The following is a 20,410-nucleotide window of genomic DNA, read 5'->3' as shown; positions in this document are numbered from 1 at the left end:
CTGACACACCACACGCAGATGTTGTGTGTGTTTTCCATCGATTTCATTCAATCAGATTGCAGGATAGAACTACACCTGGCAACACCTAGGTATCCTAAAACTCACCTTCAAATGAACACTACAGTAGCTACCAGGGTTGTCACAATATCAGAATTTGAAACTTAAGATGATACCTCTCTTTCAATATATCGGTAACCAACATTGTAAGCAAACTCTAAACTGCACAAATACGTTGGTGTATTTGTGTATTTCAGAAAAATATGTATTTTGACATTGCTTCCTCTCTCTCTCTCTCGTTTGCTCCTTGGCAGCTTTTGGTTGAAAATTTGACTGAAGATCTGTAGTTGTTTAAACATTTTTTTTTATTAAAGTATGAAATATTTTGACAATCTTACTTCCTACATGTCTGCTAGTGCTGGACGTGTAAAACGTATTACCAACCTATTTAATGGAGACATCTCAATCCTATGGTTATACCTACTGCTCCTTATAAAGTAAAAGAATCACTACAAACACTTCTTACATGTTATAAGAAAGCACAGTGATGCTTATCAAGAAATATAGTTTTTCTTTCCTTTATAAATATTCATCTATCATGTATCTTTTATGTTAACGACCCTGAAACTGAGATGTTGAAGTTGCACATGGAGAAGAAGGAGACACATAGATCACTGTGACCTCAAAAGGCTTCCCATCCCCACTCGTATGTCCTCTTTCTCAGACTAAACTGTCTGCTTTCTAAGGGAGAATGAAGAAGAAACAGGTTAAAAAAAAAGAGAGGGAGAAATTGTTAGACTGTGTGGTCCTATCAGGCACCTTGAAGAAAGCTGAGTTTATCAGTGTAACCCTGCACAGCAGGCGGCAGAGATTGATGCTGCAGGTGAGCAGTGGCCCTGTTTTCCACACAGGCACATACTGGCGGTCCGTTGAGACGAGAGTGAGTGATGACTTTGTTTCCTCCAAAGTGACAGCAGGTCTCTGCTGTCTCCAAAAAGCCATTTTAAAAGCTTCTCCTCGGTCCCGAAAACAAGGAGTAATAAAAAGTAATCTAAAGTTTTGCTGAGATTGACCCTGCAGCGCTGGAATCAATGACAGTGTGAGGAGGGAAAAAGAGCCTCAAGAAAAAAGATAACAATGCCTTGTGTCTTGTTATCTTACCGACAAAATGTGGTACTTTGGAGGTAGCCACACTTGAGGCCATAGACAGAGGCACAGAAGTGGGGTTGAACGACACCGTACCTAAAAGAAGCTGAAAAATAAAATGACACCTCCAAACATTTTGTTGTCCGACGGCTGTACAAATCCTCCAATATTTAGGAGAGAGAGGGAGAGAGAAGTGATGCAGCGGTGCATTTCCCATCACTGTTTTCTAAATATAGCCTCGTCTATCCTCTCTCTCCCCCTGGTCTCTACGCGCTGGATTCACTTAATTGGATTACTACACACACTTTTCATTTCCTTTCTGGTTAGTGTTTAATAAAGTTTCGACAATCACACATCTCGGCTCATTCACTGCGTGGCTGCGGGCGACACGCTGAACATTTAGGATGTAAACAGGGTGGCAATCATTACATCACTCCGGAGACTTTCTCTGCATTTATAGTTTAGTATGCAGACTAGAGGGTGTAGTGATCGATAAAGATGCTGACTGTAACAATAAGCCTCTAATGGAGCGAGGCCTGCAGAGAAAGAGAGAGAGAGAGAGAGATAGCATTTGTCAATAATGTGCACCATTGCTTTAATTCACAGGAGCTAAATGCATGTGAAATTTGCAAGCATGAATAAAGAAATGTGTGTGTTCATGCCTGCTGGATGCATATTTTAGACGTATGTATATTCATTATTTTTCACTCCATATCTTTGTCTAATCTTGATAAGCTCTAATCCCTGTGTGCTTGTTGCTGGTACCCTGCTGGTCTGACACAATACAAGAAACTGCTCCATTATCAAGGTATAATGAATAATACAGATCTTCTGAAAGCTCCCCATGACTTGTGCACACCCTCCATGCACTACACTGGTGCATGTAGAGAAATAAAAAAATATTCTTGCAAGAGTTTTGAAAGGAGTCTGACAGGCTCATCTCCCATTTCGAGAAGCTAATGTTCAACCCTGACAAGCATGACAGCCCTGAATTATTGTCGCAACACAAGTCACTCGTTTTGCTGCATCCATTCAGTTTAGCAACACGTCCCAGCAGCACCCATAAAGCTGCAAACGATGTTTCACAGCTAATGCATGTTGAAGTAATATCTAAGCTAATATATCTAATGATTTTCGGTCTGATGAATTTATTGACTTTAGGTTACGCACAAACACATGAACTCAAAATATTACTTTGTGCGACTTCGGGGTGTCAAGAATAACATTTGTTGATTGAAACTATTTTTTACGGATCACAAGGTCACTCACCTTAAACTTGCCACCACCATCGCCCTGCCTGCCTCGAAGTTTATGTTTATACAGTCTGACTGTGAGTGTACGATAATCCTACCAGTGTGTTTCAAGCGGAAAGAAAGGAACAAGGATGTTTGGCTTTGTTTCTGTTCTGAAATAAGTTGATGGACTTTCAAGAAATATTTGACATCTCTTCCTGATTCAAAGAACAGACCGCTTTTGTGTATTTTCATGTGCGTGTTAGTTTAAGCAGCCAGCTGGTTTTATTGTTTTCTCTGTCCATATACCTCTATGTTTCATTTACTTCTATAAAGCTTTCTTTCACTCTTTGCTCCCTCGGTTCATTCTAGTAATTTTATGATTCATTTTATGATTGGACATTGATCTTTACACTCAAACCTATTAAAAGAGCTCATCAGGAACATGTTTTTCTATGCAGCATAAGCATTTGTAGCAGTCAAATCAATGACTGCTATTGATAAGTACAAGTTGTCCCAGATACTATAGACTGCATTGACCTTGGATATAGAGCTCATCTTTCCACATAGTCCTGCTTCTAAATGCACCATCATCCACCAAAGAACATGTAAAAAGCAGTATCCATGTTTGTGTAAAACGTGAACTAAGTCAAGGGAATAAAGAGAGGCCAAGGACTTTTAGTGACTAAAAAGAATACAACAAGTGAGGTTATAGACTAAGTTGAAGAGATATAGTATGTATTTGCATGTGTACTAAAACACCACACGGAGGAACAATACTTAAAGAAACGAGTCTGATAGAAGGAGACACGAGTATCCCTTCTGGGATTCATAACTTCCCCTGATTAGCATGAAAAAGTCAAACCAGAGGAAAAACTTTGCTGGAAATCAGGGCATTGTTCATATCCCGAGAGCCCACTGTGATGACATCACTGACTCCTCTGTGTCCCTCCCAGTTTATAACGTAGTGAGACAACCATTCCCAAAAGATACCCAGCCTTAGTATGACTAATCGAAAGAAGCAGAGAAACCCAACAACACAGCACTTTTGTCAAGATGTTTTTTTTCTCCACAGATACTTTTGCTCCATCTCAGTGACACAATAACTTTGTGTTTGTGTGTTTGTGTGTGTGTGTGTGTGTGTGTGTGTGTGTGTGTGTGTGTGTGTGTGTTGTCTATTTCGGACTATCCCTCCCATTTATGGATCAACTTCAGTGTTTAGTGTGGGAGAAAATGACAGGAAGTGTCTGGCCCATTTAACAATAAATTTCCCTGAATGCATCTGAGCGAAGCTGGGGAAAAACTGGGCTTGGCTAACCTTAAGGGAGCTCTAACCTCACCACAAAAACAACAACACTCACACTGATCTATCTGCAAAAACAACTTGTGTTTCCCGTATTTGTATTAATCCAGAGCGTAAACTCCCTCATGTTCACTGTGAAGACACAGCGCTCAACCGAATTAAAGACTAAAAGGTAAACAAATGAACAAGTCCTGTTTTCTAGCCACTACATTTACTCACCATATCCAGGAGTGTCTTCTAAAAGGAAAATGGCTTATTTGCATCATGGCTCTGTCACTGGGAACAACCGGACATCTTCCAGGTTTCATACCGAAGCCTCGCAGGACTGATGCCCCTTCCTGTTAACCTTCCACCCCTTCCACCCCACTATCTAAATAGTTATCTACGTAGAGACTCTGCCCCGCAGTTTCTGCCGGCCCCAGCACAATATATTGTGTCCCATTCTGTAGTCCTCTGCTGTGATGCTCCCATTCAGACCAGTCTTCTGAATTCCAACCTTCCACTGGTTTGGTCTCAGTGAATCACTGCAAAAAGCCCTGGCTTACATCCAACAAAGCATTCTGAAAAATCAAACTATACAGCACCATAAAATCCACTGAGTTCCTGGAGAGAAGGAACAAATTCCAATAAACTTGACAATAAAACAACATGAACTGGAAGCAGATTTAATCCCAGTGTGAACTCTTGTCTGTCAGAAGAAAAAAAGTCTCAGCAGTGCAGGCTAACGGGTGGCCACCCGGCAGGACCAGCTAAGTTCTCTGGCCGCTGCTCTTTTTTCCGTGGGATTCTTCCTGCAAAGGTTTGGAAATTACTGTCCCACAACCACATGGTGAACCGGTTCAGGGACTCATTCCTCCGGAAAACATTCCTTTTTGCTGACAGAAGACGACGCCGGTTGGAGAGGCAGCGGTAGTCACAGCAGCATGACAGAGCATGTTACACACAGAGTCAGTCACACACTCACGTTGGCTTTCATCCACTCAGCTCTGCCCCCTTTTGTCTCTCCTACTCTGCGTCTCCCTCTCTCTGTTCTGCCCTTTCACAACCTCCCAGTGAGGGAAGTGAGGAAACGGGGAGAGAGGGAGAAAAAATAAAAAACAGTGTAGCCCTCGTCGGTGTCTTCCCTCCTCTCTGTCTCGCTTTCGTATGTCTCCTTCCCTCGTCCCTCCCCTCTCACCCCCTCCCTCCTTGCTCCAGTCAGTGGGATGTCCTGACCCTGTGTAAGAGGTGTGCCTGCTCCTGCAGTATCCAGTCAGCTAAAACCTATTGATCCTCTTACAACACGCTGCTGCTCCTCATTCAGAAAGGAACACGTCTGCACATGTACAATCTGCATACACACAGGAGTGCACAAAATCACACAGAAAGCCTCTCCTGCATGAAAGAATACACGCAAAATGTTGACAGAAGTAATTCCTCTCATTTCTTCAACTCAAATCCGTCTTCCTCTCCACTTTTCTTTAACATGCTTGTCTTTATAGCTCTAATTTGTCATAACAACACTGCCGTTGCCTTGCCAGTTTGTGTTTTTGTTTTTCGCTCACTGAGCGCACCCTCCGTCTGTCTCTAGTGTCTGCATGCACGCCAGGGAACCATGTAAATTCAAACCGCACAGTAAAAGAAAAATGCCGTCTTATTTTTCTCTGCATGGTTGGTGTAAATGTGGCATAAAGACCATGAGTGTGTGTTGCTATGAACGCATGCAGGGGGCCTCTCCAGACATGTTTGATTCAACAAACTTGTTATACAGGATGTCATTGGCTTTACTGCAATGTAATGCATTCCTCTTTTGTCTATTCAGCAGCATATGGAGACAATAAACCTTTGTATGGGTCAAACAGAAATCAAAAATAGTAAATATACTGTACAATATTATTGCAGTGATTTTATCTTTGTTTACCTTTAAGAGAGTTGAAATCATTTCAACATCTATAAAGAAAACAAGATTAACCAAAGTCATTCTGCATGTGTGTCTGTATGTTTAAGTGTGCGTACCAAATGGGGGGGGTGTATGTATTCAAGTCATGTCACACGGAAGTTATGAGTCGAGGTTGAGGTTAGCACACTAAAAATGTGTGCGTGTGTGTGTGTGTGTGTGTGTGTGTGTGTGTGTGTTTTGCATTAAAAGCCATAGCTGTGGCTAGGCTCCAGTTGCTGTGGTCTGAAAAACAGGATCCAGCACTGCTTCTTACACACATCCTGCCCGACACACACGTCAGCAGCCTCTCAACTGCTGCCAAAAGTCAAACCACCTCACAGCCTCTGTAAGCCTGCACCTTCAGCCACAACAGCCACCCTCAACAGGGCGGAGGAGAGCGCTGAACGCTAAGGAATCTGCTTGTGGGGGGAAAAAAAAAAGGGAAGACAGTAATTCAGTTCTCTCAGAGGGAGATGTGGATAGATTTTGTTCAAGGAGTGGCAGGGTTGACAGTTGAGAGACCGAAAGAGAGAAACATTGAAATGTTTGGGCTTAAAAGGCTTAACAGCACTAAAGCACCTGTTATTTATAATTTAAAAAACAATTCTCCATCTGCCTCTAAGATTTATTTTTAAGAACAATGCAGACATCTCGCATTAAAATGGAAACTTGGGCCAGCGCTCTAAAAATAGAACATACACTGTATGGCTCTGTGTGTGTGTGTGTGTGTGTGTGTGTGTGTGTGTGTGTGTGTGTGTGTGTGTGTGTGTGTGTGTGTGTGTGGTATTGCATAATCTCAGTGCCTGCTTTGGGGGGTGTTAGCCCCTGCTCTACTCAACGATGGTGAGCAGTCACGACTTCTACTGCAACCTAAGAGAGTGTGAGAGAGTGAGAGAGTGAGAGAGAGAGAGAGAGAGAGAGAGTAAGAGAGTGAGAGAGAGAGAGAGAGAGAGAGAGAGAGAGAGAGAGAGAGAGAGAGAGAGGCAGGAGGAGAGGGGAGAGTGTAACAGATAGATATAAGAGGATATAAGGAATATAAGCAGTGAGGGAGACGAAGGGGATACAGAAAGGGAAGGAGGGTCATGATTTGAATATTTATGCACCAACAGCTGTGCCAGTTTAAACAGGAACATGGAAACTATTTTATCAGTATGAGTCTGAAAATGAAACGTTCTGACTATGATCCAAGGTCTTTGTAAAAATGACAAGAATAGCCACATATGGCTGATTTTATATGCTGATTTTATATGGCAAAATTAACCATACACTAACACATGAATGTTTGATGGGGCTGTATAGAGCAGTGATTACTGCTGTGTTGACAAAACTTAACGTAAATATAAGTGAAGTGAACTATAGGATTACAGGTACAAGATCATTTGACAAGAAAAGTATTTTTCTTAATGAATACAAATGTATCTCATCAAATTAATCAACCTAACGTTTTAAGGCAGCCCATCACACGCTTTGTTGTCAGTTTAAATAACTAGCTTACGATGTAAGTCTTCATCCATACTACTGTTGGCAAGTTGTTAGCCTAACGATCAGAACATAAAAATCCAAATCATGTTATTTTCTTAAAGGTCCCATATTATGCTTTTTCTGGTTTTATATGCTCTTTAGTGTGTTTTCCAAGTGTCCTGTGCATGTTTAGGCACATCTATGTGCAAAAATTCAAAGTCTGCGGAAACGCGGCTTCTCCTACGTCCTCCTGTTAGCTGTAGCATTAGCCGCATGTAACGCTCGGTTCTAGCCCCCCTCGATAAAGATTTGTCAGTCCGACGTCATTGTCAGTGTGAGATCACTGATCTAAGCCCATTGGCTCGTTGTGGTAAGCCCAGCAGCTCATGTTGCACGCCCGTTAACTTCTGTAGCACGCCCACGATATGCCGTAGCCTGTGGTAGCACAGTAGTGCTAAGGTGCTAATGTTTATGCTCCCCTCGGACGGAGCCAGTGGCTGCATTCCCAATATGGTAAAAGAGGCGGGACATTTCCGAGAAGCGTGCTGAGCAACTGACCAATAACGACAGAACGGATCGGCAGACCAATCGGAGCAGACTTGGCCCACGTGGGGTCTAACAGTGTGGGCTCAACAGAGTGTAGCTGACGGACTCAGAGCGTAGAGGGAGCAAGGAGGAGCAGTACATGAAAACAGACACTTTTTTCAGACTTTAGCTATTGTGAACGTACAAAAGTAGGAACATAGATTAAATATACGAACCCCAAAAAGGGCAGAATATGGGCTCTTTAAGAAGACGGACGGGGTCTGTTAGAAGATTTGAAATAAATAAATAGCTTCAGAAACATTGGTCTGAGGGTCTCAATGGATGTTTCTGTGGCAGCGTGCTACACAAGGATTCATACCTATTTACAATCGGCTCTGTTTACTGTAAACAAACCAAGAAGCCAAGAGTTGGCAGGACGTGATCAATGGAGAAATTCTTGGCTCAATGTAAACAGGATAATGTTGGATTACTTATGATTTATTAGTTGTGTAAACAGCTTTTTAGGAATATTGCATTTTAGGAATATGGCCCAACATTGGAGCATCTTGTGTGCTAAAACCTAATAACAGCATGTTAGACTTAGGATCTCATAGGAAACTCAAAACGTTGCCACACCGGTGACTTCAGGGAGGCTGGAAGATTTTACAGGTCTGTCAAACTTGTTTTTGTTGTTTTCTGTCATCTCCCACTGAAAGGTAACAATGTTGCCTCCAAGCATGCACTTTAAAACTACCAGTGAGCTTTGCTGTGTCAACACTGAGCAGATTTGTCTTTTCCTTTTCAGAGAAATAGTCGAGGTTTAGACACATTTCAATTTAGAAATAAAAATGACGACGTCACCTCTCTAGCACAGAGCAAAGTGAGATCGATGCTGATTAAACTTCCTATCAAAAGCACCATTGCTGGAGGTAGACTGAAACCTGGACTAAACGGTACGTGCCCAACAGATATCCAATAAAACCACAAGGTGAGAGCACAGTATTAACTCACCATTATGTGTGACCCCTTCTTTTACACAGAACTATGTATTTTCCATCTTGAAAATACAACACCATATTTGAACCAGGAGACCTTTTCCATTACATTAGTGGTCTGACATGGCTTTTTGTAACAGGGCATCTGGGAAAGAGAGGTCGGATTACACAGCGGAACAAGTACATATCGATTTCACGTGTGCTGACATTTAGCAAAGTACTTTTCTTCATTTCTCTGCAGATCGATGCTCGGAGACTCAAACAAACCTCCAGAGTCTGATCACAGAGCTGTTCCAACAGGACGGCCGGCCAGCTGCATCACTGCTTCAGCTCCAGGTGCTTTGCAAAACAAAACAGACGTGATGTAATGCCAAGAATGTAAGCTTTGTAACGAACAATCAATAAATGAGCTGTGCTGGATATTAATCACTTAACAATGTACTGCAGCCCAATCACATTTTCACTTTGCAGTAAATGAAAACCACACAAGCTTAAGCTGCTCAATCTTTGTATTAATGTGATTATTCAGACTTCACATTCAAAGTGGAAAGCAAATCTCTCTGGGGACTAAGAGAAGACCCTCGTGCATGTTTGGTTCCTTTGAGGTAGGCCAGGCTGTCCATCACTGCGTGTGTCGCTGTGGAAATGCCTTGGGCCCGCTCCTCTGCCGTGCCATTCACAGATGGTTATGCAGTGGCATTTGAGCAAAGGTTAACTCATTCCCCGTTCGAAATCAGATATTAGTAATTAGATTCCAACATCTAATGGGGATGTGGAAGCTTCAAGGGCCATTTGTAGATAGAGAAGAATGTTAAAGTGACCAAAAAATTGCTCACTAGAGGAGCGGAGAGGGTTTTTCGCCTCTGATTTTTAGACATACTAAAAAAACAAAAGGGAGTGACTTGGTTTACTTGAAAAAGATGGAAGACAACAACAAGCTGGAGCTGAAGTCAGTGGTAAAAGAAGCCAAATACTGAAGATTTGATGAGCATCTTATACAGACGAACCTTGCTGGTACCCTTTAGGAATTTGACTTCCAGCTCTGTGTGTCTGTTAACAACAAGGGCACTGACAAAGCCCCAGTATTTCAGCACTATTTGGATATTAGATTAGGCTTAACATGCTTAACACGCATGAGCAGAACAGAACAAACACCGCCACGTTCACATCTATTGAGACAAAAGGGTCTTTGTTGATAACATAACAAAGGTCTTTTACCTGCTCTGTTGTCAAGTGTCTTGAGATAACATTTGCTAAGGAATGGTGCTATCTAAATAAAGATTTTATTGATTGATTGGTTGATTGATTGGTTGGCTGTTTGTGTATGAAATGGTCCGTATAGATCACAATTGTAATTACTCTAAAAAAGTCATAACCAAAATGTCCTCACAGTAAAGACGATCCTAAAATGTGTTTGATTGTAGCCCTTGCATATGCTTTCAGAGCATAACCAACTCGGGTCATCATGATACCAGATTTTTTAACTTCAAAACGTAAAAGTCGATATCGGTTTTGACATTTCAGACCCCGGCAACAAAAGTAGAAATCATGAGCACTGAAATATGGCTATTATATCGCTCAAAACTTCATTGGCAACGTTTAGGAAAAGAAAACTTGCCAATTTATCTTTGCATTTGGACAGTGTCATCTCCTTTGCTCTCTGTTGTCTGTAAAAGACTTAAACATAACTTTTGTGTCTTTGTGAGCTCAATAAGAGACTTTACAAACATCAATATTGGCTGACCTGTGAATATGAATGGAGCACTCTCGCTGGCAGCAGCTTTGGGTTCACAGATGACTGAAGGTCTGTGGTTACTTTAAAGCTTTGGTACTTTTCAAAACCATCAATCATTTTGAAAAAAAAGATGGTGTTGTGTCAAACATTTTGACAACCTTATAATAAACATTTATCTACTGCCTAGAAAACCTGGCTTTACGAAGTGTATAACTCAGCATTTATATGTCTTGTTTGACTTGAATCCTAAGCCTAGCTGACAAAAATTTGCTTTGCACTTTGAGTGATGATGAAATAGTTCAACGTAAGTGTGGCATGTGTAGGGTAGGTGATTATTTTAGAGGTTTTTTTTTATTGGAAATTCATTGAAACATTCTTGACACCCAAGAAGCCCTTAGTAACTCAAAAGTTCTGAGCAAAACAATGAAACATTTCCGACACATGCGGCGGTCTCTGACCCTTAACCTTTTCAATCAAAGCAAACTAAATGATTGGAGGGCTTAGCTGCCTGTATAGGGAAAGCAGGTAGTTGTGCACACATCACGCATGTGCAGCTGTGCAAAATCAGCAGACTGAGGAAGAAGATAGGCCTGCACACTTGCTCAAATGCCACAAGAAGTTTTAATTCAAGAAGACCTTTGCGAAAGTGTGTGGGCCTACCTTCTCCCTCTTACCTGCCTGTATAACCATCTGCATGCATTTTGCTGTTTTACTTAGCAACAGGTAAGACAATAAATCTGACCTCATTTATAAATCTGTTCAAACAGATGGTGGGCTAGGTTACCATGGCTGAAATCATCATCAATATCTGGTTAAAAACTACCATTGAAAATGCTGATATAAATTTTAGCCGCTTCAAAAGCAGGTAGAGAGTGAAGCGTGCTGAAATTTCATCGGCCTGTAACCGGAGGCAACCTCCACCAGAACGCCATCTGTTGAGGACGGTCTCACTAACAGTTGGTGCATTTGGCTCCTCTTTCCTCCGATACCTTTATTATCCCATTTCATTGACAGATAAAACAGCAACTTTACTGGTTTATAGAGCCAATACTGAAATCAAGAGAACACGATACTAACACTGCCTTGTGTTCACTGTGATGAACATATAATTAGTGGAAACCTGCCAGTAAAGAATGTGTTAACAAGGTTGTTAAGAACCAGGTGTACACTTCACAGTTTGCTATTGTTCAAAACTGCACTGACTGAGCAAATAAAGCTGAAAAAAAAACTAAGTTCAAGCTATCTTAAGTTTGTAAAATGCCCTTATTCTATCAGCATTTTAAAGCCGTGTCAGTTCAGAGTGAAAGGCTGAGTGCTGACGAAGACAAACAACAACCAGATAGCTGTAAACATGAGTAGGATGTGTAGGAATTTAATGCCGCCTTCGGTATTTTCCCCCCATTGACGTCACAAATTGCAGAGGCATGTCCACACAAGTGATAAACAGAGAGTGGAGAGAAGCCACAGGCGCTGGCTGTCAAAAGTGAGAAAAAGCATCTTAATTATAAGTCAGATTCATACTCAGACATTTTTTGTATGTATTTATCTGTGAGGCTTTTCATTCGTTGGGTACCTGTAGCACAACACATACTGTTAGTTTTAAATGCAAACTTTCCCTTCGTTATCCTTTTTATTTGTGTTGCTGGTTCTGCTTTCAATGAAACACTAATCCAGAGCTGCAGCGCTGCGGGATTTATTGCAGGTTTTTGGTATTTGCCACTTGACGTCACAAACTGCATAGGCGTGTCTGCACAAGTAATAAACATCGGGAAACCACATGTTAAAGATTCTTTCCCTGAATTTTAAATGTCAGCCTTCTGCATGTCTAACAATATAAGAGAGCTCGAGCTTCTGCAACAACATTTCATTATTTCTTCTCTTTTCTGAAAAGATAAGCTGCTGAAAACGGCCCTGACTGAAGTGTTACATAAATTAGTTGATTGAAACTGGAAAGGTGTATTTAAAAAACTTTTTGGACGCGAGATATTGTTTTTAACGAGCTCTGATCCCTACAAGTTTTGAGGCATATGTCAGTGATGTTTAATGAAGTGAAGAAGTTGAAATTTAACATTATAACGTCACAAGTGAGCATGATGATAAAGGTGCACTTACAGGAGTTATATAGCTTTATGCCTCATTTTTGCTCACACCGTCTCAGACACTTAAAAGCAGATTTCAGTTTCAGTTACCATCATTTGGCTTTTCGACCTTCCTACAGCGACATAAATGTGGCTTTGCACTGATTCATACATTTTCTCTTTCTTTGTGTAACTTTGAAGCTCTGGAAGCACACTGATGTAAAAAAAAAAAAACAGAAATGTGTTCTGAACAGTTGTTTGGATGTGATGTATCCATTTTAACATCCAAAGACTCTTTAGTATCTCCACAAATCCCAATGTAGCCCTGTTACCATAGCAACAAAGCTCAAAGGTGGCGACTTCTTAGCTCATTGACAGATGTAGCTAATTCACTGTGAATCTAAGCTTTGTTTGTCTTAAATAGAAAACGGTGTTAAGTGTTAACAGCCAAGCTAGAATCACACTAAGAATACAGAAATGATTTGAAGATAGATTTTTAGAAAAACCTTTGAAAATATGATGTAGGCTACATATGTCTGAAAAATAATAGTAGCACTTTTTTTATCTGGTTAATTGGTTGGCGCTTACAACTGTCATAAAAGAACTATGAGTCAGGCTCCCAGAGGTTAGCGACTATGTGGCTAACATTTAAAAATTTCATAGCATGAAAAACAACAGGTATAAATGACCCAATCCATTTAGCTTTACCTTTTTCAACAGGGCAGTAGCTACTTTGCCTGGAGGATGACTTGCATGGCTCACTTTCTTTAATAAGAAAACGTCATTGTTTGAGGGTCACTAAAATGCATGTGCTTAAATCAATACGGCAGAAAAAATGATTTTTAAAAGACTCTGAATACAGTTTTGCACTTTAGTTAAATAGAAAATATTCAAAGTTTGAACGACGTTTATTTACTCTGAAAAAAACAACAACATGAATGACGGAGGAAAAAACTTGAACAACAATCAAAAGCGGTCCCAGTTGCTGAAGCGTCCCTTTAACCAATAAAATGCTCTTGAAGTCACAGTCAGTGGGTTTAAACTCACACAGTTCACAGCTTTAAGAAAGGGTTACATGAGGAGGAAATGGAGGTAAATGGGAGTGTGACATGCCTTACTCAAATTACAAGTTCCTTAACAATGCCATTATTGTTCTATTAACTGCACTGGTTAACACTAGATAAATGTTTGTTTGTGCAGCAGAACTCAGGCGTAATTAAAGTCACGTTGTGAACTGTCTGTCGCTAATTGTCTTATGTGACTTTGACCTGCAAGCTGTTTGAACATTCCTCCAGCTTAGAATGTAAACAATAAAGAATAATGACATAGTCTTACGTACGTGTTGCTTTATTATGTTTAGAAAAAAGTGACATGCTTGCTGCTAATGATTACTGCATACAGAGCCTCACTTCTGCAGAAACCGGTTTCTAAATCTCTGTAAACCTGTTGTGTGTATTTACACTTTCCTCCCAAACTAAGCCCCTAAATATTTGTATTCATCCCACCCAGTGCTCTCCACACCTCCACTCGCAGCCACGATGTCGGCTCTGTAGCTCAACCCTCCAAAAATAGACTTTTCCTGCATTGCACCAACGTTGTGTCACTGGTGCAGCCGAGGCACTCGACTGGCTCCCCCTGCACCGGCTAACTCGTCTGAGCCTTAATCACAGCACTGGTTAGACCGAGTGTCTTTCTGGGGGTAATTAGTAATTCCTCTGATGGATGACATGACCCGGAGATGACCTCCAGTGGTACGCTAATTACTGAGAACTCAGGGGGAAACGCACATCTGTTGTTTTACTGAATGGAGAAGAATGTATTATATTGAAATCCTGTTCAGTGGAGTCTGTTTTTAGGCTCTTTTTTTTTTTATCTCAATTATTATCATGTATGATCACTGCACACGGTCCCCTGATCTTTAAAATAAATAATTATCGTCTGTTGAGAACTAAATGGATCTTATGTTTGAAATGCTGTCACAGGTTGGTCCAGCTCTGGCTTTAAGCATATTCGTCGTCTGTTCATGGTAGTCCTTATCAAACTTTCTACCGTGTAAAAAACAGTTTTGTTCTACTCAACTGCTTTCAGTGAAAAAGATTTGAAGAGTTTTGAAAAGACGGCGGTCACAAGAGGAGGAGATTATTGTCAGTTTGATGATTTACAAAGTCTATGTAGAAATCAAAACTGTCAGATATTTGTTTGGGTAATTTTTTATGCAAAAAAAAAAAAAAAAAAAGATAAAAGAAAATGTCAGACTCACTCTGGAAACAAAATAATTCTTCTATCAAAAAGAGACTGCTGAAAGTGAATCATTGCTTTTGGGAAAAAAAGATAATCTATAACCAGTCAGTGGAAGGGCCAGAAGTTTATTAAAGTTAATAAAATATAAGAGTATAATAAAAGATCATATCGATGGATGAAATCAAGAAGAAATAGACAAAACTTACAAGTCTATCAAATAAACAAAACTGGAACTCCGTCTGTTAGAGATTTGAGTTGAGACGTTTGACTAAGAGAAACACGTCATCCTGTTGTCATGAGGCTTCATCTTTAGGAACTTTAAATGTCTGCGCAACAAGTCAACAAGAGTTGTTTCTACTGGTAGCAGTGCCAGCCTCCTAAAATACATTCTTCTGTCTTTTTTTTTTATCCAAAATGGTATTAAAAGGTGTTGGACACCCCTTAAGTATGGGTATAAGTGTTAGTATGGATGTCATCAGTCTATGGAGTAAATGTATAGATGTGTCACTCAAACAGAGTGAACTACATGTTCATTTCAGAATCCAGGCTACTTTAACTATAGCTGGGCTGTAACTCATCACAGAGGGATGACAACAAAGACAAAGACTAAAGGGATATTTCACTCAAGTTGTTCAGATTATTCAGAAACGTCTCTAAATGTACATGAGACGTGAATGAGGTGCTGAGATATGAACAGCTATTTGTAAGGACATTTATGTAACTGAAATTCAATGCAAGGCTTCTCTCTCGTGTTTTTCTCTAACCTCCCCAAATACCATTAAAGGGCATGAATTATAAAGAAGAAGCAGCATGGAGGGAAGAGCATTGTAGGGGACTTGTGTGACATTAAACTGTTAAGAGTAATTGCTGGTCAGGAGGAGGAGGCTAGTAGGCTGTAAAATGATCATACCCTGAAATGGCTTAGCCTGTGACTTTCTGTCAGCAAACCACCCGACCCGACCCTTTCACACAAACAACACACTCACTTTCCAAATACTCTTATTTGAGTTCACATGCAGAGTAAACAATAAAACATGAGCTAATTTTCAACCAGTGAGAGTAAGTACAGCAAGAGTGATTACAAAACTTACAACACTAGTGACAGCCAAAGCACACAATGAAGAAAGTAGGCTTATAAGGCGCCATCTGCTGGGACACAACACCTGATGGAGTAGATGTTTCAATTAGCTGATTCAATTTTCAAATTCAGTCACAACAGGAGCAATTTATGGGCCAGTACATCACGAAGTGTTCACGCTACTTTGGTGAGCTATCAATCAGAAAATAGTCTGTAACCAGGATAAGTAAATACAAGATAAAATGAGGCCAAAGAGAGTTCTGAATCTCTGGTACATTAAATCCTTTTTTTATTTAACATATAAACAAATGCATCCATGGAGTTGTTTTCCCTATATATCTCCTCTGTGTACAAGGCTAAATATAAATATTGATTTATAAACAGAATGCTGCATGTGGGTGGCACACCTAAACAGATTTATCCTCAGCCAAATGGATTTTTGTTCTATTTCTGTCCTCCCTTTCAAAGCCTGTGCAGTTTTAGTGTTTTAGACCATTATAAGCGGAGTTGATATAAAAAATAGGGATGTGCTTGATTAGCCGGTGAAACGATTACATTCTGCACCCTCACCAGTCCCCACCAGAAGTATTAGTAAGTTAAAGTAACTTTTAATATTTATATGGATTCAGGCCTGCTATGTTGATCAAATGTTGTCTGAACTCTAACACAGCAGCCCACCATAAGCCGGGGCTGTAGCTCCAATGAATGGCTCCTGCTTTACTGCCATAATGCTGCACCACCTGGATGTAAACAAGCACAGTGAACAGATAGCACTTTATAGTAGCAGCACAGTAGCAGTATTTTAATAGAGAAAAAGGAGATCAATTTGTAGTTAGACTGTGTCAAGATGAACATACAATCACTCGACTGAAACAATGAATAATCACGTTTAACCTGCAAGGCGGACTGAAGGCTGGTGGTGCAAGAAGAATTGCTAACGTTAGCAATACTTTAAATCTGACATTGTTTACCCGCTGAGGCAGTGATCCTGTGTTTAACAGTGATAAATAAATTGTGCGCAGTTTTGTGAGTATTTTCCTGACTGTAGACTAGTTGACTTGAGTGAAAATAATTTAGTGTCCGACTAAATTAGAAATTAGCTGCAGGGAAAAAAATTGCTGCTCAACTAAGCAGGTAGAAAAAGACTTAATGACGAAGAAGTTAGCCTGTGATTGTGACACTTGTTCAAACATCTGATGTTTAAGTGTGACTTTTTAAAATATTGGAATGAATTTATTCTTAACCAGTGGGACAGAAAATACTTTTCAAAGATTTCAAAAAGATGTTTATACATGGTTGGGTACGATATGATGAAAAAAGAAAATTAGCTTTTACATTTCTTTATTTTAGAGAAACTTGAACAGAAATATGCAAAAGATCCATTCTTGCACCCGCAAGATGAATGAAAGTAAGACAAGGATAGTTAACTTTCTTCTCCTATAAATATTGAATTTATGTAAATAGACTGTTTACCTGAATCCACTTTTTAGAGTTGTATATTGTTGTTGCAATTCATGATGGTACTGATCGGCACTTTAAAAGATAAAAAAAAATCTAAATAAAAAAGAAGGTGATGGTGGTACTAATAAAATATTTAGAACAATGAAACGCTTGAAAAATTCTGGGTGGTTAGCTAACATCAGTTTGAGGCCACAAAGCCATGTAAGAAAATGCTGACTACAAAATGCCAAATTGAGAAATGAGTTCAGTTTAAGTGTGGCTTTATGATCAAAATTCTATTAAAGGAACTATACCTGTGTGACTCCAAATAGAAAAGGACACAAGAGTGTTGTTAAAATAGCATTCTGAGTTTGCTTGATGTCTCAGACAAAGCTGAGGAGCTGACAAAGGTGGCCTTAACACCCTTTCGTCTTTCATGGCACCCATGACATTTAAAAAGTTCCCCCCCCCCACACACACACACACACACACACACACACACACACACACACACACCTTTCCTCCTCATCACACCATCAAAAAATAGAACATGTCAAGCTGCAAGACACCACTGACAGGAGAGCTCTTCAAGTTACAGACAGCTGAGAAGAGAGAGGACAAAGAGAAGCAGATAAACTATAAAAAAAAGAGAAAGAAATATCACAGCAGAATACAGAAGGTCCTTATCACTCAGAGAGAGGTACTGTAAGTGATCGATCTGAGATGAGTGATCTGATAGACACCTAAAAGCCTGACAGAGGAGAGAAAAATAGTGGGACATAAAGTGGAGACTGTTGCAGTAAATGTTTTATAAGACGCAGTGTTGAGCATCTGCAGATGTGATGGGAGGAGAAGGGAGTTTTATTGCGATGTATAAAGATTCTGTGAAAGTCGGTGTGGGGGATTCAGGAGACAAACTGTCCCTGTAAGGCTTCTTGTATCTGTGTGAAGTCTGCTTAAAACCTGGAGCAGGTAATGGTAAGAAGCCAGAAGGACAACTGCCAGTGTTACTCAACGATACTAAATTAAAATGCTATCTGACTGGTGAATAAATCTAGTAATATTGGCGCATATCTGCAATAAAATAAGCCGATACTGATAGTCACTTGATAAGCTATTATCGGCCGGCCGATTAATCAGACGGACTCTAGTAAGAAGGATTAACAATTATAACTGAGAGCAAATCATTCAGTCTCAGACGCTCTGCCGTCCATCGATGAAGAAGATATATTTTGATTATTATTACAGCTCTCCTCTCTTATCTTCAAACAGCTTGCTCCTGTTTTTAGTTCTGGTGATGCTGATATGTGGATTGATAAGCTCTTACTCAAATGTATGTAAAATGTTTATGTATTTATATGAATGTGGGCCTGTGTATCTCTATTCATATTAATTATAATTGCATGTATATTTGAATCTCTAGGTGGGGGGGGGGTTGGTGTGGTAGAGCTCTGTGTATGTGTGGATGTTAATGTTGTGTAATGTTTTCTATGTAATGTTCCTTTTGGTCTTTTCATTTGTGTAAGGGACCCCCTTGAAAATGAAATGTTGCCTCTCAAGGGGCTATCCTTCCAATAAAAATTTCAAATTCAATTATTTTCAAAACAGTGGGCTTGTTAAAAGGAGTATTACTCACAGGAAAGTGAACTCTGTTTAATGGTTTGCACTTAACACAAACAAATGTTCAGTCCAGCAGAGAAAGTCGCTGTAACCATTTCAGTTTTGCACGTGAACATGTGGTTGAAAACATGCAAAGGTAAACGACTGTGTGCTTGTGTGTGTGCAGAAGCAAATGGCTGCCTTACTGTACATCTGTGTGTGTGTGTTTGATGTAGTCGCAGGTTCAGACAAGCCAGCGAAACATTAACCTCAACTCCAAATTCTTATAACGTGAGATCAAAGGAAGAACCTGCTGCTTTACTGGAAACCATAAACCATCTGGTGGATCAAAATTAGTGAGATTTTTTCACTCCTGGGTAAACTGACTCAGCAGGGAAGAACACTGAGCAAAAAATATCCTCGATTTATCTTCAGGACCCCCCTCGCTGACAGGTACTCATCCAACTGAAGAGACTGCTGGGGAGAAAACCACCCTCGCATATGTTACATCAAAACCCTGATGTTCTGTGAATTCGAGGACACATTTTGTCATTTAGTGATTTACTCACCAACAACCCGTGAACGAAGGGGTTTAAGTGCACATGAACAGAAAATACGAAATTGTTATGGTTCATTTTTGATGCAAGGATTTCATCTTTACCTTTATATATGTGCAGGGTGGGGATCATTGGAAAATTGAATATATTAGGTTTGAATTTTGGTATTTCTGAATCTAAATGTTATTACAGTGTGGTTGTTTTCTTCAGTTACCCCTGTGTTTGCTGCCAAATCTGGTTGAACAAAGTTTCTCAGCTCTAAATTTGAAAATTAAATGTTTATATTAAAATATTTAATGTTACAGAGAAATACAGATGTTTAAAAGCCAAACTGACCATGTGAATCACATGTTTTATTTGATTCAAATTGAATAAATCCCCTGTTAGGACCAAGGTTAATATTGTTTACAAAAATATTTGTGTTAACTGAAAATAGTAGGGAGGCTTTACAAAACGACAACAATAAGTAACTGAAACTGTTTGTACGTAAGCGATTACGATCACCAAAGAATTATGATATCGGGATCTCGTAATTACAAGATCTTTTCATGTAAGTATGACATGGTATTTCGTAATAGCATGATTAGGTTCTGAAAACGACAACATAAAAAACACAAAGTAATGAGAGCCCTACCTGGTAATCATGAGATCCTTGACCTGTATGGATGCATTTGAAATGAACAAAGTAGAGGTGGGTTGTATATCAGTATCAATACCGGCACCAGTATTGTGTTCTGCCATGACATGGGTTTTTGGCATACTGTCATCACTGGTTTAAATGGTGAGGCCTGAAATCAGGCCCAATTCAGAATGGACCTGCTGGACTGTTTTAGTTTAGACTTTACAGGTAACACATGGTCAGCTGCAGGTGTGCTGTTCTGCATACCTTACACAATGACTTTTATGGTGAGGACTTTAAACCTATAGTGAGCTTAACCACAAGGATCAACAAAGGATCGTGTTACTGCTATCATTAAATCGTTCATAAAGGTAATGGGTATATCATGCTGACAAACACCTGCTCCCACTGACTGTAAAACAGCTGCTTCTACTATCTAGAGTGGGCTCTTTTTGTGAAAGCCCAGCCTGGTGCATAAGCAAACTT

At 40.0% G+C, this 20,410-nt stretch overlaps 1 protein-coding gene across 4 annotated transcripts in view; it reads right to left on the bottom strand.

Annotated features, from left to right (window-relative positions):
- Nucleotides 1-20,410, bottom strand: part of pde4d (phosphodiesterase 4D, cAMP-specific) — a 205,623-nt gene that overhangs the window by 56,545 nt on the left and 128,668 nt on the right. Inside the window, exon 1 of one of the 4 annotated variants that reach the window (XM_065950149.1) lies at nucleotides 3,898-8,877. The exons of the other annotated variants lie outside the window; for them this stretch is intronic. Within the exon in view, the coding sequence (XP_065806221.1) occupies nucleotides 3,898-3,986 (89 nt within the window). The 5' untranslated portion in view covers nucleotides 3,987-8,877. Of the gene's footprint in view, nucleotides 1-3,897; nucleotides 8,878-20,410 lie in introns of those variants that run through there. 4 annotated transcript variants of the gene reach the window in all.

The sequence above is a fragment of the Labrus bergylta genome, chromosome 2, assembly GCF_963930695.1.
Source record: "Labrus bergylta chromosome 2, fLabBer1.1, whole genome shotgun sequence".
In the NCBI taxonomy this organism is placed as follows: domain Eukaryota; kingdom Metazoa; phylum Chordata; class Actinopteri; order Labriformes; family Labridae; genus Labrus; species Labrus bergylta.
This window is presented reverse-complemented; position numbering and strand designations above follow the sequence as displayed.